This window comes from Nesoenas mayeri, assembly GCF_963082525.1.
Source record: "Nesoenas mayeri genome assembly, chromosome: 2".
Classification (NCBI taxonomy): domain Eukaryota; kingdom Metazoa; phylum Chordata; class Aves; order Columbiformes; family Columbidae; genus Nesoenas; species Nesoenas mayeri.
Window position 1 is genome coordinate 70,565,750 of NC_137543.1, and position 14,409 is coordinate 70,580,158.

Sequence of the window (14,409 nt, forward strand, 5' to 3'; positions counted from 1 at the left end):
TGTTTTTATATTCTTCCAAAGTAGCTGAGTTTCTACCTTCTGTGTATTTTGCAGAAGTACAAGAGCCTCTTCATGAAACTGCTTGCCTCAGTTTGTCACACAGATTTTGCTCAGCAGCCCTCTTTCCCCAAAGCAGGTCTGTTGGTCCTAGAAACCTGCCTTTGACACTAGCCAGGTGTTGGTAGGCTGTCTGCACCCCTGCCTGAATCTTGCCCTCCCACTGGAGCAATTAAGGAGAGCAGTATCTGGGTCCCATGCCTGTTGCCCTCTACCCTCCTGGGCTCTGCAGTCATTGCTTATGTGCTCAGGTTCATACCTGGCAGTATCATTAGTTCATACATGGATGAATAGCCAAGGGTTGGTAGTCTAAGAGCTGAACTCGGGAAGACTCATCAGTCTTTCAGCAGCATCCCAGATAGTATAACTGTTTTGAAAATGCACATCTGCAGGCTTTCCTTTTGTTGCCACAAGTCACTGATTTCCTGGACCTGTCCATCACGCAGCTCTCATCTTGGGAGTCTCCATCCACCTATTCCTTGAGTGCAGTGCCTAGCTGTTTCTTCTTCCTCACCTCATGGGACTTAGGTTTGTGGTGCTGCAAGGTCTCTATGAAGACCCATTTAACTACTCTTCATTGTTGCTCATGGTGTGCCAGTCTGCTCACTTTGCCCTGCAGCCCCTTCCACTGAAGAACCAATGCTTCAAGCAGAGCAGCCCTCTTGTGGATGAGGCCACCACTACCCATCCAGCACCAGAAAGAGGTGCCTAGCATTTCTTACAGCCCAAGCCCTGGGTGGTGAAGTCTTCTTCCAGAGCTCTGAGTCAAGACTGGTATGCAGAGGGCAGTTACTTCAGCAGAGTTTCTAGGCCCCTTTGCTTCACTGCTCTACTGCCTGAATTCTGCTGGTAAGCACACAGTGGAAGTGCTGTCCTAAAACCAGTGGTAAAAATACAGTGTAATTCATGAGACGGTAAACTGCCCAAGGGAGTGAGAGCCTTTGTGTAAAGGTAGAGGGAAGGGCCTTATTGGTGGTAACCACTGTGGGTTGAACTTTTGCATTGCTGTCTCTTAATCACTTCCCTGAACTGGCGACGGATTCAAAGCATTCACAGTGTCTCTTTGACATTTCACTGAACTCTCAAAGGAATTTTCTTTCATTAGAGGCAGATATAGTGCCAGCCTGTGCATTTTAAAACACTTGATATAGTTGGTATTTTTATGGACAGAAAGTCTAGATTACAATTCTCCTGGTGTTTTGTTAATTTGAGGACCCCTAAGTACTGTGCTCCTGTGTGTTTTACTCTTTCTTTTATAGCCTAATATCTCACAGGTCTGAACTTCAAGAAATATGAGATTATTGACAGCTGGTTGAACAGGAGCCAACAGTGTGCCCAGGTGGCCAGAAAGGCCAACAGCATCCTGGCTTGTATCAGAAATAGCGTGGCCAGCAGGACCAGAGAAGTGATCATGCCACTGTACTTGGTATTGGTGAGGCTGCACCATGAATACAGTTTCAGGGCCCTCATCAGAAGAAGGACACTTCTATATAAAATACAGGCATTTGTAGATCAGCATTCATAGTGATGGGCCCAAGAAGTCAGTGTGTGCTACACAGCAGGAGCATGAGGAATATTAGCCATGGGCTTCATGCAGCACAGATTGATACCTTGCTTCCTGAGATGTTCCTGCTTTTCATTCATTGAGCTTGTTCTGATCTGCAGAGGTTCCAGAGAATTCCTTTTAATTTCATTAGATGCGCATACCCTCTTCTCTAGCAGCTCTACTCTGTTTTGGTCACTTGCAGTTTCCAATGATGACTGTTGACGTGGTAAAAGACTGGAGGAATGCTGCTTTAATATAACCTGTTCCCTAAATCTCTTTGGAGTGCATAAAGCATTCATTTTGATACATAGAGCATTTGGTAAATAAATCATTACCTCTAAAATGTAGTTAAAAATTCTGCTTTTAGCTCCTGTCCTTAAGTAACTTTTTGTGACTTTTTTCTTTTGTTTTCTTTTTTTCCCCAGATATAGAAGAACGTGGTCTCTCAAACTGGATTAAAGAAACCTGTTGATATTTTTATTTATACTTTTTTATTTTTGTATTTGACTTGAAGTGCCATGAAAAAATTTGCATATTGCAAGGTGGTCCTTGCCACCTCTTTGGTTTGGGTCCTTCTGGATATGTTTCTATTGCTGTACTTCAGTGAATGCAACAGATGTGATGAGATAAAAGAACGAGGCCTGCCCGCTGGAGATGGTAAGTTTTCTGCCTGAGTAATCTTTAAATTGTGCTCATTTAAAATTGCACTTCTTTTAAACATTTATTATTTTTTTTTTCCCTAACAATATAGCTTTGCATCAGCATTTAGGTATCGCAGAATGTCCAATCTTTCTTTAAAGAACTAGGGAATAAGCACGTTGCTTGAGCTCTATGTTGCAGACTTAAATGCTTACTTAAGGTGTAGAATTTTAAGCACTGATGTATACGAAAACAAATAATGAAACTATGCAACAAGCAGTTCAGGAATGTAAGCTATGTTAATCTAAAGCATGTTCTAAGTTTCCACCAGTAAGGAAACAAAGGCACTGTCAGCTTCATTAGACTTGGTGGTAAAACAAACCAAAGCTAACCAACAACCAAACTTACTTATCCCCCTTCCCCTGGAAAAAACAACAACAAACTAAAAAACAACACAACACACAAACCAAAACACTCCTCCCAAAGCAACTAACAAAAAAAAAAGCGCAAACAAAAAAACCCCACAAAAACCAACCAAGCAACCAAAAAAATAAAACCTAAGCCAAAATTTGGCCAGTTACTCTAGCAATAAGGGACAGTGAATGTTGTAATGAAAACAAATTTATGAAAATAACTAGAATAAACTTGGATGTAAAAGTGACAAATATCAGAGCATATGTATGTGTGTGTGTATGTACACATGCAACTGTATGTGACTTTTTATTTGAAGGGAGAGCTGTATTACTCAGTACTAAAGCTCTTCAGATAAGCTTTCAGTTTTGTTACTGGCATGTTAGTTTTTGGGAACCAGTTTTATGAGCAGAGTGTGGCTTTTTAAAAGCCCGTACCGTTCATGTTGCCAACTCTGTTTTAAGGACGTCATTGTAGTTGATCACATGGGAGAAAGGGTTGGTGCAGGGAGAATTCCCATCCCTGCAATGTCTCAGTGTGGACATTTAGAACTGCAGGCAGCTGTCACATCCCGTTCATTTGTGAAACATCCAATTTTGTGCTATGGTGTCTCTCCCACCAGAAAGGCTGTGTCTGTATGTTTCGCTGCTGCTGTAGGAAACTTAAGCTGTGATGCTCAATGTTAAGTCTAATCAGCCAACTGTACTTGAGATTAATTCATGGATTCTGTCACAAAAAACTTTTTCACCTATTGACATCTGGTATGGACAAGTTTGAGCTGCCTGGGAAATTTTCTGAAATGTTTTAAGAACAGCGTTGCTTTGTTACAGGATAACACTGGGGAGATGTTGGGGCTAAAACCAGGCAGATAAATCTCCAGAAAGAAGAGCAATGTATAGGAATGTCAGATTTCTGTGCTTAGTACCTCAAAACTGTTGTTTCCACAACTGCATTCAAACATTTTAGAGAGGTTTTAGCTACCTGAGCTTTGCAAAAGATATTTAAATTTTCAGTTGCTTGCATTTCATCGTTTGGGTTTCTTTTTCAATAAGTGGAAAAGAAAGTGATAAAAAAATGGAGGTTATATAGAAAGTATGTCTTCTATAGGAGTTCAGTCTTGTCTTTTTTTGATCTTCAGAAGCTGGGAGGTTTTCTTGAGGATAAAATAATGACTGTTATTGTGGTGTTGAAGAATGGATCCACTGTTTGGATTCCCACAAAGGTTTTAAGCAATACTAAGCCTATAACTTTTGTCAGGCTTCTTTAGGGCTGTCTTGCAAACAGAACTTTTTTATATATATCGTACTTGATTTGATATATTGATGATGTTGAAAGTTCAGATGACTTTACACATAAAGGCATTGGGGGTTCCTTCAGGTGAGGGAAAATCTGCAGTTTTTAAAGATTAGTACTTTAATTTTCCCCATGCAACATTATTTTTACTTAATTTGGTAGCTAAGTACAGTCTTCATTCTGGCTTTTCCCTAACCTGTGTGTGTATTAAAATCCTTAATAACTTTTTCATATCTTATTGACTTGTAAAAAACAAAACAAAACACAAAAGAAAACAAACAAAAAAAACCACCCAAAAACCAAACCAACCATCAAAATCTTTGTATATAGTTTTGTACAATTTTTTTTTCTTTTTTTTTTTTTTTACAGCTGACTTGTAGTAGGGTTTTTGCTGAAATATGTCTGCTAGAAACCATAGTTGTAGTTGACAGTGACACTTCCTTTTAACCTAGTTGCATGCCTGATCTTAAATATTCTCATTTGTTCCAGCAGTGTACCGATTTGGAGTCTATAGTGGCTTTTTTTCCCCACTCAGAATGCCTAGAATCTCCTCAGATAACATTGAGGCTATTTTTCCTGTGAAGCTTTTATCAAAATCTGCTTTATCACTTTTTTTCCCCTATTAATTTCCATAATTGATTTCATTTTCTTGATTCAGCATAAATTATGTAAGTGTTCTGAATTTAATGTCCTTTTTGTCCATGTCACTCTGGTATATAGCTTCTCTTTGAAATTCATGGAAGAATTCTGCGGCAGTTAATGAACCTACTGGACACACAATGAAATTTTTCTGAAGAGTTTGTAAGTTTATTTTAGGCTGTTCTTGCCTAGTTGGAAAAATCAGTCTTCAGATATTTTCAGCAGGATTTTGAGGATAGTTTTGGACAGTCTAGGCTTTCACAAAGTCAGGATGTTAGGTTTTTAATACAGAAAATGGGGGGAGTTTCTTCTTCAGAATAAGTCTTAGAGCCATGCTCTAAATTGCCTTTGAGGAAAAAAAAATCTTTCTCCTTGGTATATAAGATACTAGCATCTTAAATCACAAGCTTCAGCTTATGTGTCTAATGTTATATCGTAAAGATACAGCTGTCCTGTTTTACCAGTGGTTCTGTCATGGTTTAACCTGAGCTAGCAATACAACCACGACAGCCGCTCACTCACTCCCCCACCCCCCCAGTAGGGGAGAGAATCAAAAGGGAAGAGAGAAACTTGGATTGAGAAAAACACAGTTTAATAAAACAACAAAATACTAATACACTACTAGTAAATATATCTATAAAACAGAAATAAAAGATACTCAAGGCAGTTCCTCGTGAACATGCTGAGCAACCAGTCCCAGGAAATGGCACTTGGTCCCAGAGCTGATCCCAAAGAGAAAAGAGAGGAAAAAGGCAGAAAGGCTCAGAGACCTCTGCAAAATGGTAGAAGGACGAACTAAACACCCCGACTGAGCTGCTCTGGCTCCGACAAGAAAGGGCAAAAAGAAAAACCAAAACAAAAACAATGCCCACAAGAGAAAGCACCCGAGAGAGTTAGAAGAAGACCGAACTCGTCTTATATCTCTGAAGCATGACACTAATGGGATGGAATACTCTTATTGATCAGTCTGGATGTCAGTCAAGCTCTGCCCCATTCATGACCCCTTCCTCCATGCCTCACACCTGTGGGCAAAGTGCTCAGAGTGTCCTAGGCTCTCAGATCAGTGCAATTAAAAACATTAACTCTGTGCTGAGGTGTTATCTTCTTGTTCTCAAACTAAGTCCAAATAATGAGCTTGCTATGAAAAAGAAAGGTTTCTAACTGCATGAAGAAAATTAACCCATTTTCAGTCAAACCAGCACAGGTTCAAAAGTGGCACATCTAGGTGGTGCTTCCCTCTTTGTATTAATAATTACTGATTGTTGATCAGTTAAACTCACAAAGGGTAATAGCTGACAATGGAAGGCTGTTGCTGTAAGTTTAAAAGTTTTTTAAGAGTTGGAAGAAAAATCACTGAACCTTAGTAAGCATTATCCATGTTATGAAGTAGTTTTTTTTCCAACCCTGAAATTCATAGGATATCTAGTGGAGCACTACTGTTTCCAGATAGGGATTCAGCATTGCAATTTAGATTTCACAGCCTGGAATAGAACTTACTGGTAAGTGTAAACAACTTCTAGGCTTAAAGAAAAGGTTCAAGCTGTTTTTTTAACAATACAAAAAAGGGGCTAGTCCTATAAATAAAGAAAACAAAACACAAAAAAACCGGGTAATACTCTGGTTTTACTAATAAAGATTTTTTTGTGTGTGTAACTCTGTCTTATTTCTGTAAGAAACCTGTGTGTCAGCTCTTAGGTCTTGACTTAAATGAAGACCAAATAAGTGCTTCCTTACTCTCAGTTAGAGGCTTCTTAAAGGTATGACTGCCAAGGAACTTCCAGCTTTGGCACTTGATGCAGTTTCTAAATAAACTTCCAAACTCCTCCTTTTCCTATTTTTTTTTTTCCTCCAAAGAGCATTCGATTTGTGGAATGATTAGAAGTCCTGCAAAAACAAACAAACAACAACAACAAAACAAAACAAAAAAAACTACACACACACAAAAAAAACCAAACAACTTTAAGACCTAGGACTGGTATTGCAAGAGTCTTGTGATTTCAGCTGCTTGCTGTTTACACTCTTTTCTTGGGGCAATGACAAATTTAAACTAGAACCAGTCATTTTTGTCAAGTGCAAATCAAGGCCTGTGTTCTGAATTTTGAGCTTTTGTAAAGATGGAATATTGGGAAGTTGTGACTCGCTTCTGAATATTCACAGCTGCATAAAAAATTCCTAAGAAAAATGACACAGACCTAATTTTTGAAAATAGGAACTGTTCATCATAAATCAGTCTTGTTCTGTTAAGGCTGAGGTGTATGTAAGAGACAATACTTCTCTAAACTTCTACCTGTTCAAATAGCTTTCTTTTAATTGTGGTAGTTTCTCCAAACATGACTGGACTTGTTGTTTTGGTCAGTTTACCACTGTTGTAGCCCCTAAACACATGCCAGGGAAGAATCCATCCCTTTTTCTGGTTTAGACGGTCTTAGATTTTGAAGTATCTGGTTTTCATCAGACATATTTCCTGGTAAAAAGGAGTTGTAGTCCATAGACATAAAGAGTTCCTGATTTTTTAATGAAGATCTGGAAGAGATCAAGCCCTCCTTGAACAAATGGTTTACTGATACAAACAAGAAATGTCTGGAAAAACATTACTAGATTTCCTGTCGGATCAGGTGATGATTAAGTCATTCATTTAGCTCTGAAACTTGTAGCTGTAAATGAAATTTCTGTTTGTTAGAACTATGTCATCAGTGCATGTCTACAGCCCTTCAAAGGAAACATGTTTTTCATAGTTAACTGACAAAAAAGCACTGTGGTTTGAATTTTTAACAATGCATGTGAGTCATTTTGGGAGGGTGTTGTTGGTTTGTGTTTATACGAAAACTACATGCTTTTGTGGGAAAACAGAAACCTGAGAGAAGATGGTTAATTCTTCTTGGAAAGTCATCTCTGTGCGTGCACCACAAGCTTGCCTGTCTTTGCATTTAGTGAGTTCCGTAAAACATAGGTGGATCGAGTAGTTAGCTGTTGCTGGATTTTTCTGCACAATGGAGTACTTTATGTAAAACTTGTAGTCAAGTAGTATATATTTGCTAATGAAATTTAAAATTCAACTGATGAATCTGTGGAATTTGTACACCCACTTATAACTCACTGATATGCTAAACTAGCCTCTAACAGCAAGATCTGCAAATGGGAAATATAAGTTTTAAGTTAATTTAGCTACTCAGTTTAGCTGGTTTAGTCAAAGTTAAGAAACAACTGAAACTATAAATGAAAGAAGAAATTATTTACTTCTACATAGCAAATATGGTAGGATAAGACATTGACTCTTTATAATGCTGAAAAATACGGCAAATATTTTTGAACATACATTCAGATATCTAATATGCTAATATCTAAAAGCTATGTTGAACACTCATCATTTAATCATTTTCTAAGTCAACCTATATACTAATTGCTAGACATTTAATGAAAAGTTATGTCAGCTCATGTAATAAAATAAAGTATAATATATAAAATTAAGCCCAAATAATTGCCTTACTGTATACCATAGTTTTATGTTGATTGCCTCCCCAAAGGCACAAATTGTAATTTAAAAGGTTATGCAATTGCAAATAAGCAAGCTTTGATGCGGCTTCAACCACACTTTCTTAGGAGGCAAAGATGCACAGCAAACTGCTCAGGATCTGCTTGGACATACTTTATCTGTTTGAAGTGTATGGCTGGCTGGCAGCTTCTAGAAGTCTATAGCTCAAATGGCAGTCAAGGGGAATTTGGTAAAAAGAAAGCTTGTCTGTGGTGGGAGGATTTTCTCTGCTAAATGTCACTGCATTAACGCAACTAGTGCAATTGCCTCAGGTACTTCAAAATGAAAGTTTCTCAAGGAACACATTGTGCTAGTAACCGATTAACGCGAAAAGCAAACTAGCACAATGTTTCAGTTATTAGTATATATGTTAAGTCTTAGTGTTTCAGCAAGGATAGAAGGTTTGAGCTTTTTTAAAAAACTTATTCTTCACATAGCTATTTGCTCTTGGCAAAAGCTTTAATTACACTGTGTTATCCTCAATGCAAATTAAAGATAATTTGAAGCTAGGCTTATTACTGAGAGCTTTTGGTGCTTTTCTTTTAAAATACTTCCTGTTCCTCTGTTTAAATCTTAAATTACTATGTTTTAAATTAAAATTTTTACTAAATTTGATAAATAGTAATGTATTTCAAATTCAGTATTTGAGCATTTGAAACATTTAATTCAGGAGAAAAGTAAACAGGAGTTTTCAAAGAAAATGTAAGAGGGTTTTTTTTATGTTTTAGTTTTACACTTAAAAAACAAAACAAAAAATACAACCAAACAGAAAATAATAATTGAAGGGTTGGGCTCCTTTTCTTTTCCCACTCTCCCTCAGCAGTTTGATCAGTTATTTGATATTTAAACATGTCAAGTATTACTGTTTCTGTCTAGAGTACTAACATTAAACTAAACAAAAACATGTTGACTTAAAATAATGTTGCTAAAACAAATAGAAATTATCTATAAACTGTAAATGTGTCATTTTGTCAAAATAAAAATGTGGAAATAAATGTAAAGTTACATTTTTCCTTTACAGGTATTTTAGTAAAGATTAAATTCAACTTCTACTGTAAAGTTTGTGTGTGCAAGAATAATCTGGGATATAAATGTCGGTTGTTCATGAATTTTAACAGTAAAGACAGTTAGGACCCAATGATGAATAGATCTAAACCTTTACTGTTTTTTCAAATGAATTGTGGTGTCTAAGAGTTTAACTACTTCTGTTTAACTCCCAAATATGAAGATTTGTTTTCACTTCCAGAAGCTGCTGGGTTTAGAACTCTGTTTTAATTAGGAACACTCCTACAGTATAAAATAAAGTATAAACAAACAAAAGCAAGTGTAAAAGTAGTTACCAACGTTTTATTTATTCTTAGTTCCAGAACCCATACAAAAACCACATGAAGGACCTGGAGAGATGGGGAAGCCTGTGGTCATTCCGAAAGAGGAGCAAGAAAAAATGAAAGAGATGTTTAAAATAAATCAATTTAATTTAATGGCAAGTGAAATAATTGCACTCAACAGATCTTTACCTGATGTCAGGTTAGAAGGGTAAGTGCTTTATGTTGTATTAAAAATGTACTCTACTTAAATGAAGAATGTACAAAGAGTGATCCAAAACAAGAGTTCAGTTCTGTAAGATATTACTGTTGAAGTGAAAAAGTAGGAGGATTTCCAGTACATACAGTACTTATTTGTAAAATAAGATTGAACAGTAGAAACCAGTTTTCTCCAGTGTTATTTAACTTTGAATCTGATTACAAGTATGAAGCCTGTTCGGGGAATAGAAATTAATCTGGTTGAAGGAAAACAAAGTTAAGACTTGGCATTTCGGGAAAAAATTACTTATTTGAAAAATTCATGCACTGCTTGTAATGAGATAGACTAAAATTCTGCATTATATGAAATAGAAACAATTTGATGATGAGAAAGAAATACTTTAAAAATTTTCTTATCTAATGAAATGTGCAAGACCTCATTTAGATTGCATTATATATTTTTTTTAATACTAATCTGGTTTATTTTTGATCTTGCCTCTGAAATATTGATTCTTTCAGAGCTATTTGAGTCATAAGTAATTAAAAAGAAAATTGTAGCCTTGTTTTAAATAAAACTAAGATTGCTTTACTCTCCTGGGGCTACTCTGGCACGGTAGCTGATGACTCCCCCTTCCCCTAACCCCTCTTGTTTATGAGAGGGACTCTCAAGTTAAGTCAAGCTCATGAAATAAGATTTTCCTAATCAATTATCTGCATTCTTCTGCAAGAATCAGATCCTATAGAAACCTCATTTCTTTAGCAGCTCTGCTGTGGCTTCTGTATACACAAGGCCTAGCTGTTTAATTTGTTTTCGTTTCCTACTTCAGAAGATAATATTAGAAGAACGAGATGAAGCTCTGACAGCTTTTCATTTTTAATGAGTGATAAAAGAGGTGTTTTGTAGGTGTTATACCTTCATGTATAGTAATGAATGTGATTTTATGTAGCATGTGAGTTCCTGGTAGTGCTGGTGTTCTTACTAATTGAGCCATATATTTTTCAACATATTATTTCATAAGTTTGAATTATGTCACTTTTAAATTGATTTTCAGATATATCATTAATTAGTTTTTATGGTCACTGTGGTCACTACTTGCCTGTATCTCAATTTAGTGGAAGAATGGAAATCATGACCTTGCAGGCTTTTCTTTTAAAACCAGTAAATGTTTTGAGGGGCATTGTATCCTTTTCTCTGACATTATTGCTCTGATTGTGGTTGTAACTTGGCAATGGGATCTCTTGGTACTCGTGCAGATTCATAGATAGTGTCTGTGCCTGTTATACTCTGTATAGCATAAGAAATTGCTCCACTGTAAAGTGCTGACTTCCACCACTTGAGAACTTGTAGTTAACATTTTCAACTTACTTTAGTTGTGAGGAAAATAGTAGGTTTTACAGGAGATTTTTGTCAGTTCTGTGATGCTAACTTGGTGTGATTTCTGTGTGTGTATATATATATATATATATATATATAATTTTTTTAAATTTATTTATTTTTTTTTCTGGAAGAGCTACATGGAAGGAATTAACAAAACTTGGGGGAATTTATATGTACAGTTGGTTATGTGGAAGGTAGACATTGAGTACCTTTTCATTATGGCCCTGGAAGTAGGGGAGAAACTAAGTAACATCATTGGTTTATCAGCATTCGTACTGGAAAGCTTGCATGTATATATTCTACCATTTTTATAGTTTAAGTACAAAGATAAGAAAATAAATTTGTGGATCTAAAAATTGGTTTACCTGTAAGCTTTATGAAGTCTAGACTTTGAATTCATCAAAAATAGAGTAATTCTTAAAAACTATGAAATGCGTTATCTAAGCATCGCTCAAGCTTTTGCAGACAAATGAAATTACAATTATAAAATCAAGGTGAGCTATAGGAATTTGTTGTATTCCACTTCACTATGCTTTGCAGTTATTGTGTTTTGCAGCAAGATATGCATTATACATTTAGTAATGTTGCATTTGATTCTTTTTTTCCATTTGTATGGACACAAATACTATTACTATACTATATGTGTGAAAGTGCAATCTTAGAATAAAATTTTAGGGTAAGGTCTCGGGGCAGAGTTAGATTTTCTGGTTTTGTAAATTGCTGCCAACAGTTTTAACATTTATTTGCTGTGTGCATTTTTAGTAGATTTTGACAGAAAAAATAGTCCCCAAAAACCTCCTCCTTTTGTCATCTTTTCAGTATGTACTGTATAAGGTCATGCTAATTAAGAATTTGGGAAGTGTTTTAACATTTTCCTGGCGAATTTGAGAACAGTACTGTGTTTACAGTGCAAGGGTATTTTAATCTGTATGTGTGGATTAATATTACTTTTCAAGAACACTGTAACCATTTTCAGAATTTTGAAAGCTGTAAATATGCTCTGGTGTTTTATACATAAAATTATTTATCTCATCAGTCAAAATACTCATATGGTCAGAAACATTGTTGTTAGTGGTCTTGCTTCTGTTATAACTTGTTCTTTCTATATCCCTGCTAATATGGAAATAGTTTGAGGCGAAGAATGGGTGATTTCTAGTCATTCATTGCCATGTTTATGTGCTTGCAATATAACTGCAAGTAGCGCTTTCAGTCAAGGCTTTGAAAACGTGGGATATGTTCAAAGGCACATTTAGCTGTTTAACCATGTAATTATTTTCTTCACAGGTTTTGTGGGTTGCTTTCTTTAATGTGGTGTGGGGGGAAGATGTGGCTATTTCAAGTCCTATAATTCTCCAGCATGTTGTTTTTTCTAAAATGCAGAAGTCTGTAAAAGTTTGGCCTAACAGTTAATCATTGAAAGGCCGGTGGAATTAGGTGTGCCAGGACCAATGTGCCACGTGTATTTAATGGGGCTGGCATAACCTGTCAACTGGAAAGCAGCTTTTGAACTACATTATCCTCCACAAGAATTTCTAGTTCTGCCCAACCGTTACCATCTGTGTGAAGCCAAGTGTGTTTGTGTATCTGCTCGGTCCTCAAGGTGGTGAGAATCTCCATGAGTTACGTGTTCCATCTTGCAGTCCTGCTGATGGCTGCTTATAGGTTCATCTCCAGATGACCTTCTCTGGGCATCATGTTTATGTTTTGGTCAATACATTTTGTTTCCTTACTAGATGAACAAAAATTTGAGCTGTTTTAATAACTTCTAGGTACTTCTCCAGCTCAGAGAGCTCCTCAGGACATCTGCAGAAGTTGAAATCTGTGTTCTGCTGAGCTGTGCCCCAGCCATATTAACAGGTTTATATTTATTTTTATTATTTGGCACAAAATTACTGAGGCACGTAGATGCCTTTAAAATAATTGACATATACCTGAATTGCTAGTCATTTTGTGTCTGTAAGCAGCAACATTTTTCTACTTATTCCTCTTGTGATCCAAAATAAATTATTTACTTAACAGAAAAAGCTAAACAAGAAGTAAATTTTTAGCCTGGATTCTTCTCCGAACCTGGACTGGGGCATGTTCGTGTAACTAATTAATATAACTGACAGTGCCACAACCTCTGGAGGGATGTTGTTGTGGGGGAACGAGCAGCTGGGGGTAGCAGATCGGTTTTAAGTTGTTGACAGAGTGATTCTTGTAAGCATGTCTTATTCTGGTCTGTGGATCAGTCATCGAAGTGGGAGCTGATTCATAGTTTCCAGGAAAATATGCAGCTGTGGGCTTGACATGACAGCAAAGAGTAAAAAGATGGGTGATTAGGAACACTGGTGTCTTGCCTTGATTCTGCTGAAGATGAGGCATGCAATGGATAAAATAGGTTGTCAATGACTAAAATAGGTGTTCAGCTGGGCCTGTGTGTCATAGACCAGTATTCAGGCTGGAAAGTGGTGTGGTTCAATGCGTGAAATTTGTATGTGTCGTATGATTTGATTTTGCTCCGAATGCTGTTTGAGGTGCCTTGGAAGCTGCTTTGCAAGACGAAGAGTGAGTCCTGTGTTCTAAAGCCTTCCAGGCTGTATTCATTATTTAAATATTTGTGGAATATATAAAATATGTAAGGAAACATTTGGGTCCCTGGTATGAGAGTTTAAACCCAATTCTGACTTTTTTTTTTACTAGAAAAGAGCATGTTAAAACACTCTTCCAGGCTGGAAAGAATGGAGGCATAGCTGGGACAGAATTATCACAGTATCACAGTATCACAGTATGTTCGGGATTGGAAGGGACCTCAAAAGATCATCTAGTCCAATCCCCCTGCTGGAGCAGGAACGCCTAAGTGAGGTTGCACAGGAACATGTCCAGGTGGGTCTTGAATGTCTCCAGAGAAGGAGACTCCACAACCCCCCTGGGCAGCCTGTTCCAGTGCTCTGTCACCCTTACTGAGAAGAAGTTTCTTCTCAAATTTAAGTGGAACCTCTTGTGTTCCAGCTTGATCCCATTGCCCCTTGTCCTATCATTGTTTGCCAACGAGAAGAGCCTGGCTCCATCCTCATGGCACTCACTTTTTATATATTTATAAACATTAATAAGGTCACCCCTCAGTCTCCTCTTCTCCAAACTAAAGAGACCCAGCTCCCTCAGCCTTTCCTCATAAGGGAGGTGCTCCATTCCCTTAATCATCTTGGTTGCCCTACGCTGGACCCTCTCCAGCAGTTCCTTGTCCTTCTTGAACTGAGGGGCCCAGAACTGGACACAATATTCCAGATGGGGTCTCACCAGGGCAGAGTAGAGGGGAAGGAGGACCTCTCTTGATCTACTAACCACAATTATGTCATGCATGTAAGCTCTGGTTCCCACTGGAACTTATAATGCAACACTAGGAGGGTGT

The 14,409-nt window shown here is 37.2% G+C and overlaps 1 protein-coding gene across 2 annotated transcripts in view; it reads left to right on the forward strand.

Moving 5' to 3' along the window:
- Nucleotides 1-1,745: 1,745 nt before the first annotated feature.
- GALNT1 (polypeptide N-acetylgalactosaminyltransferase 1) overlaps nucleotides 1,746-14,409 on the forward strand; it is a 44,618-nt gene continuing 31,954 nt past the window's right edge. The window contains exons 1-2 of one of the 2 annotated variants that reach the window (XM_080364286.1): nucleotides 1,746-2,260; nucleotides 9,479-9,653. In XM_080364286.1, the coding sequence (XP_080220412.1) occupies nucleotides 2,122-2,260; nucleotides 9,479-9,653 (314 nt within the window). In that variant the 5' untranslated portion in view covers nucleotides 1,746-2,121. The remainder of the gene's footprint in view (nucleotides 2,261-9,478; nucleotides 9,654-14,409) is intronic. The other variant, XM_080364287.1, reaches the window with a different exon arrangement.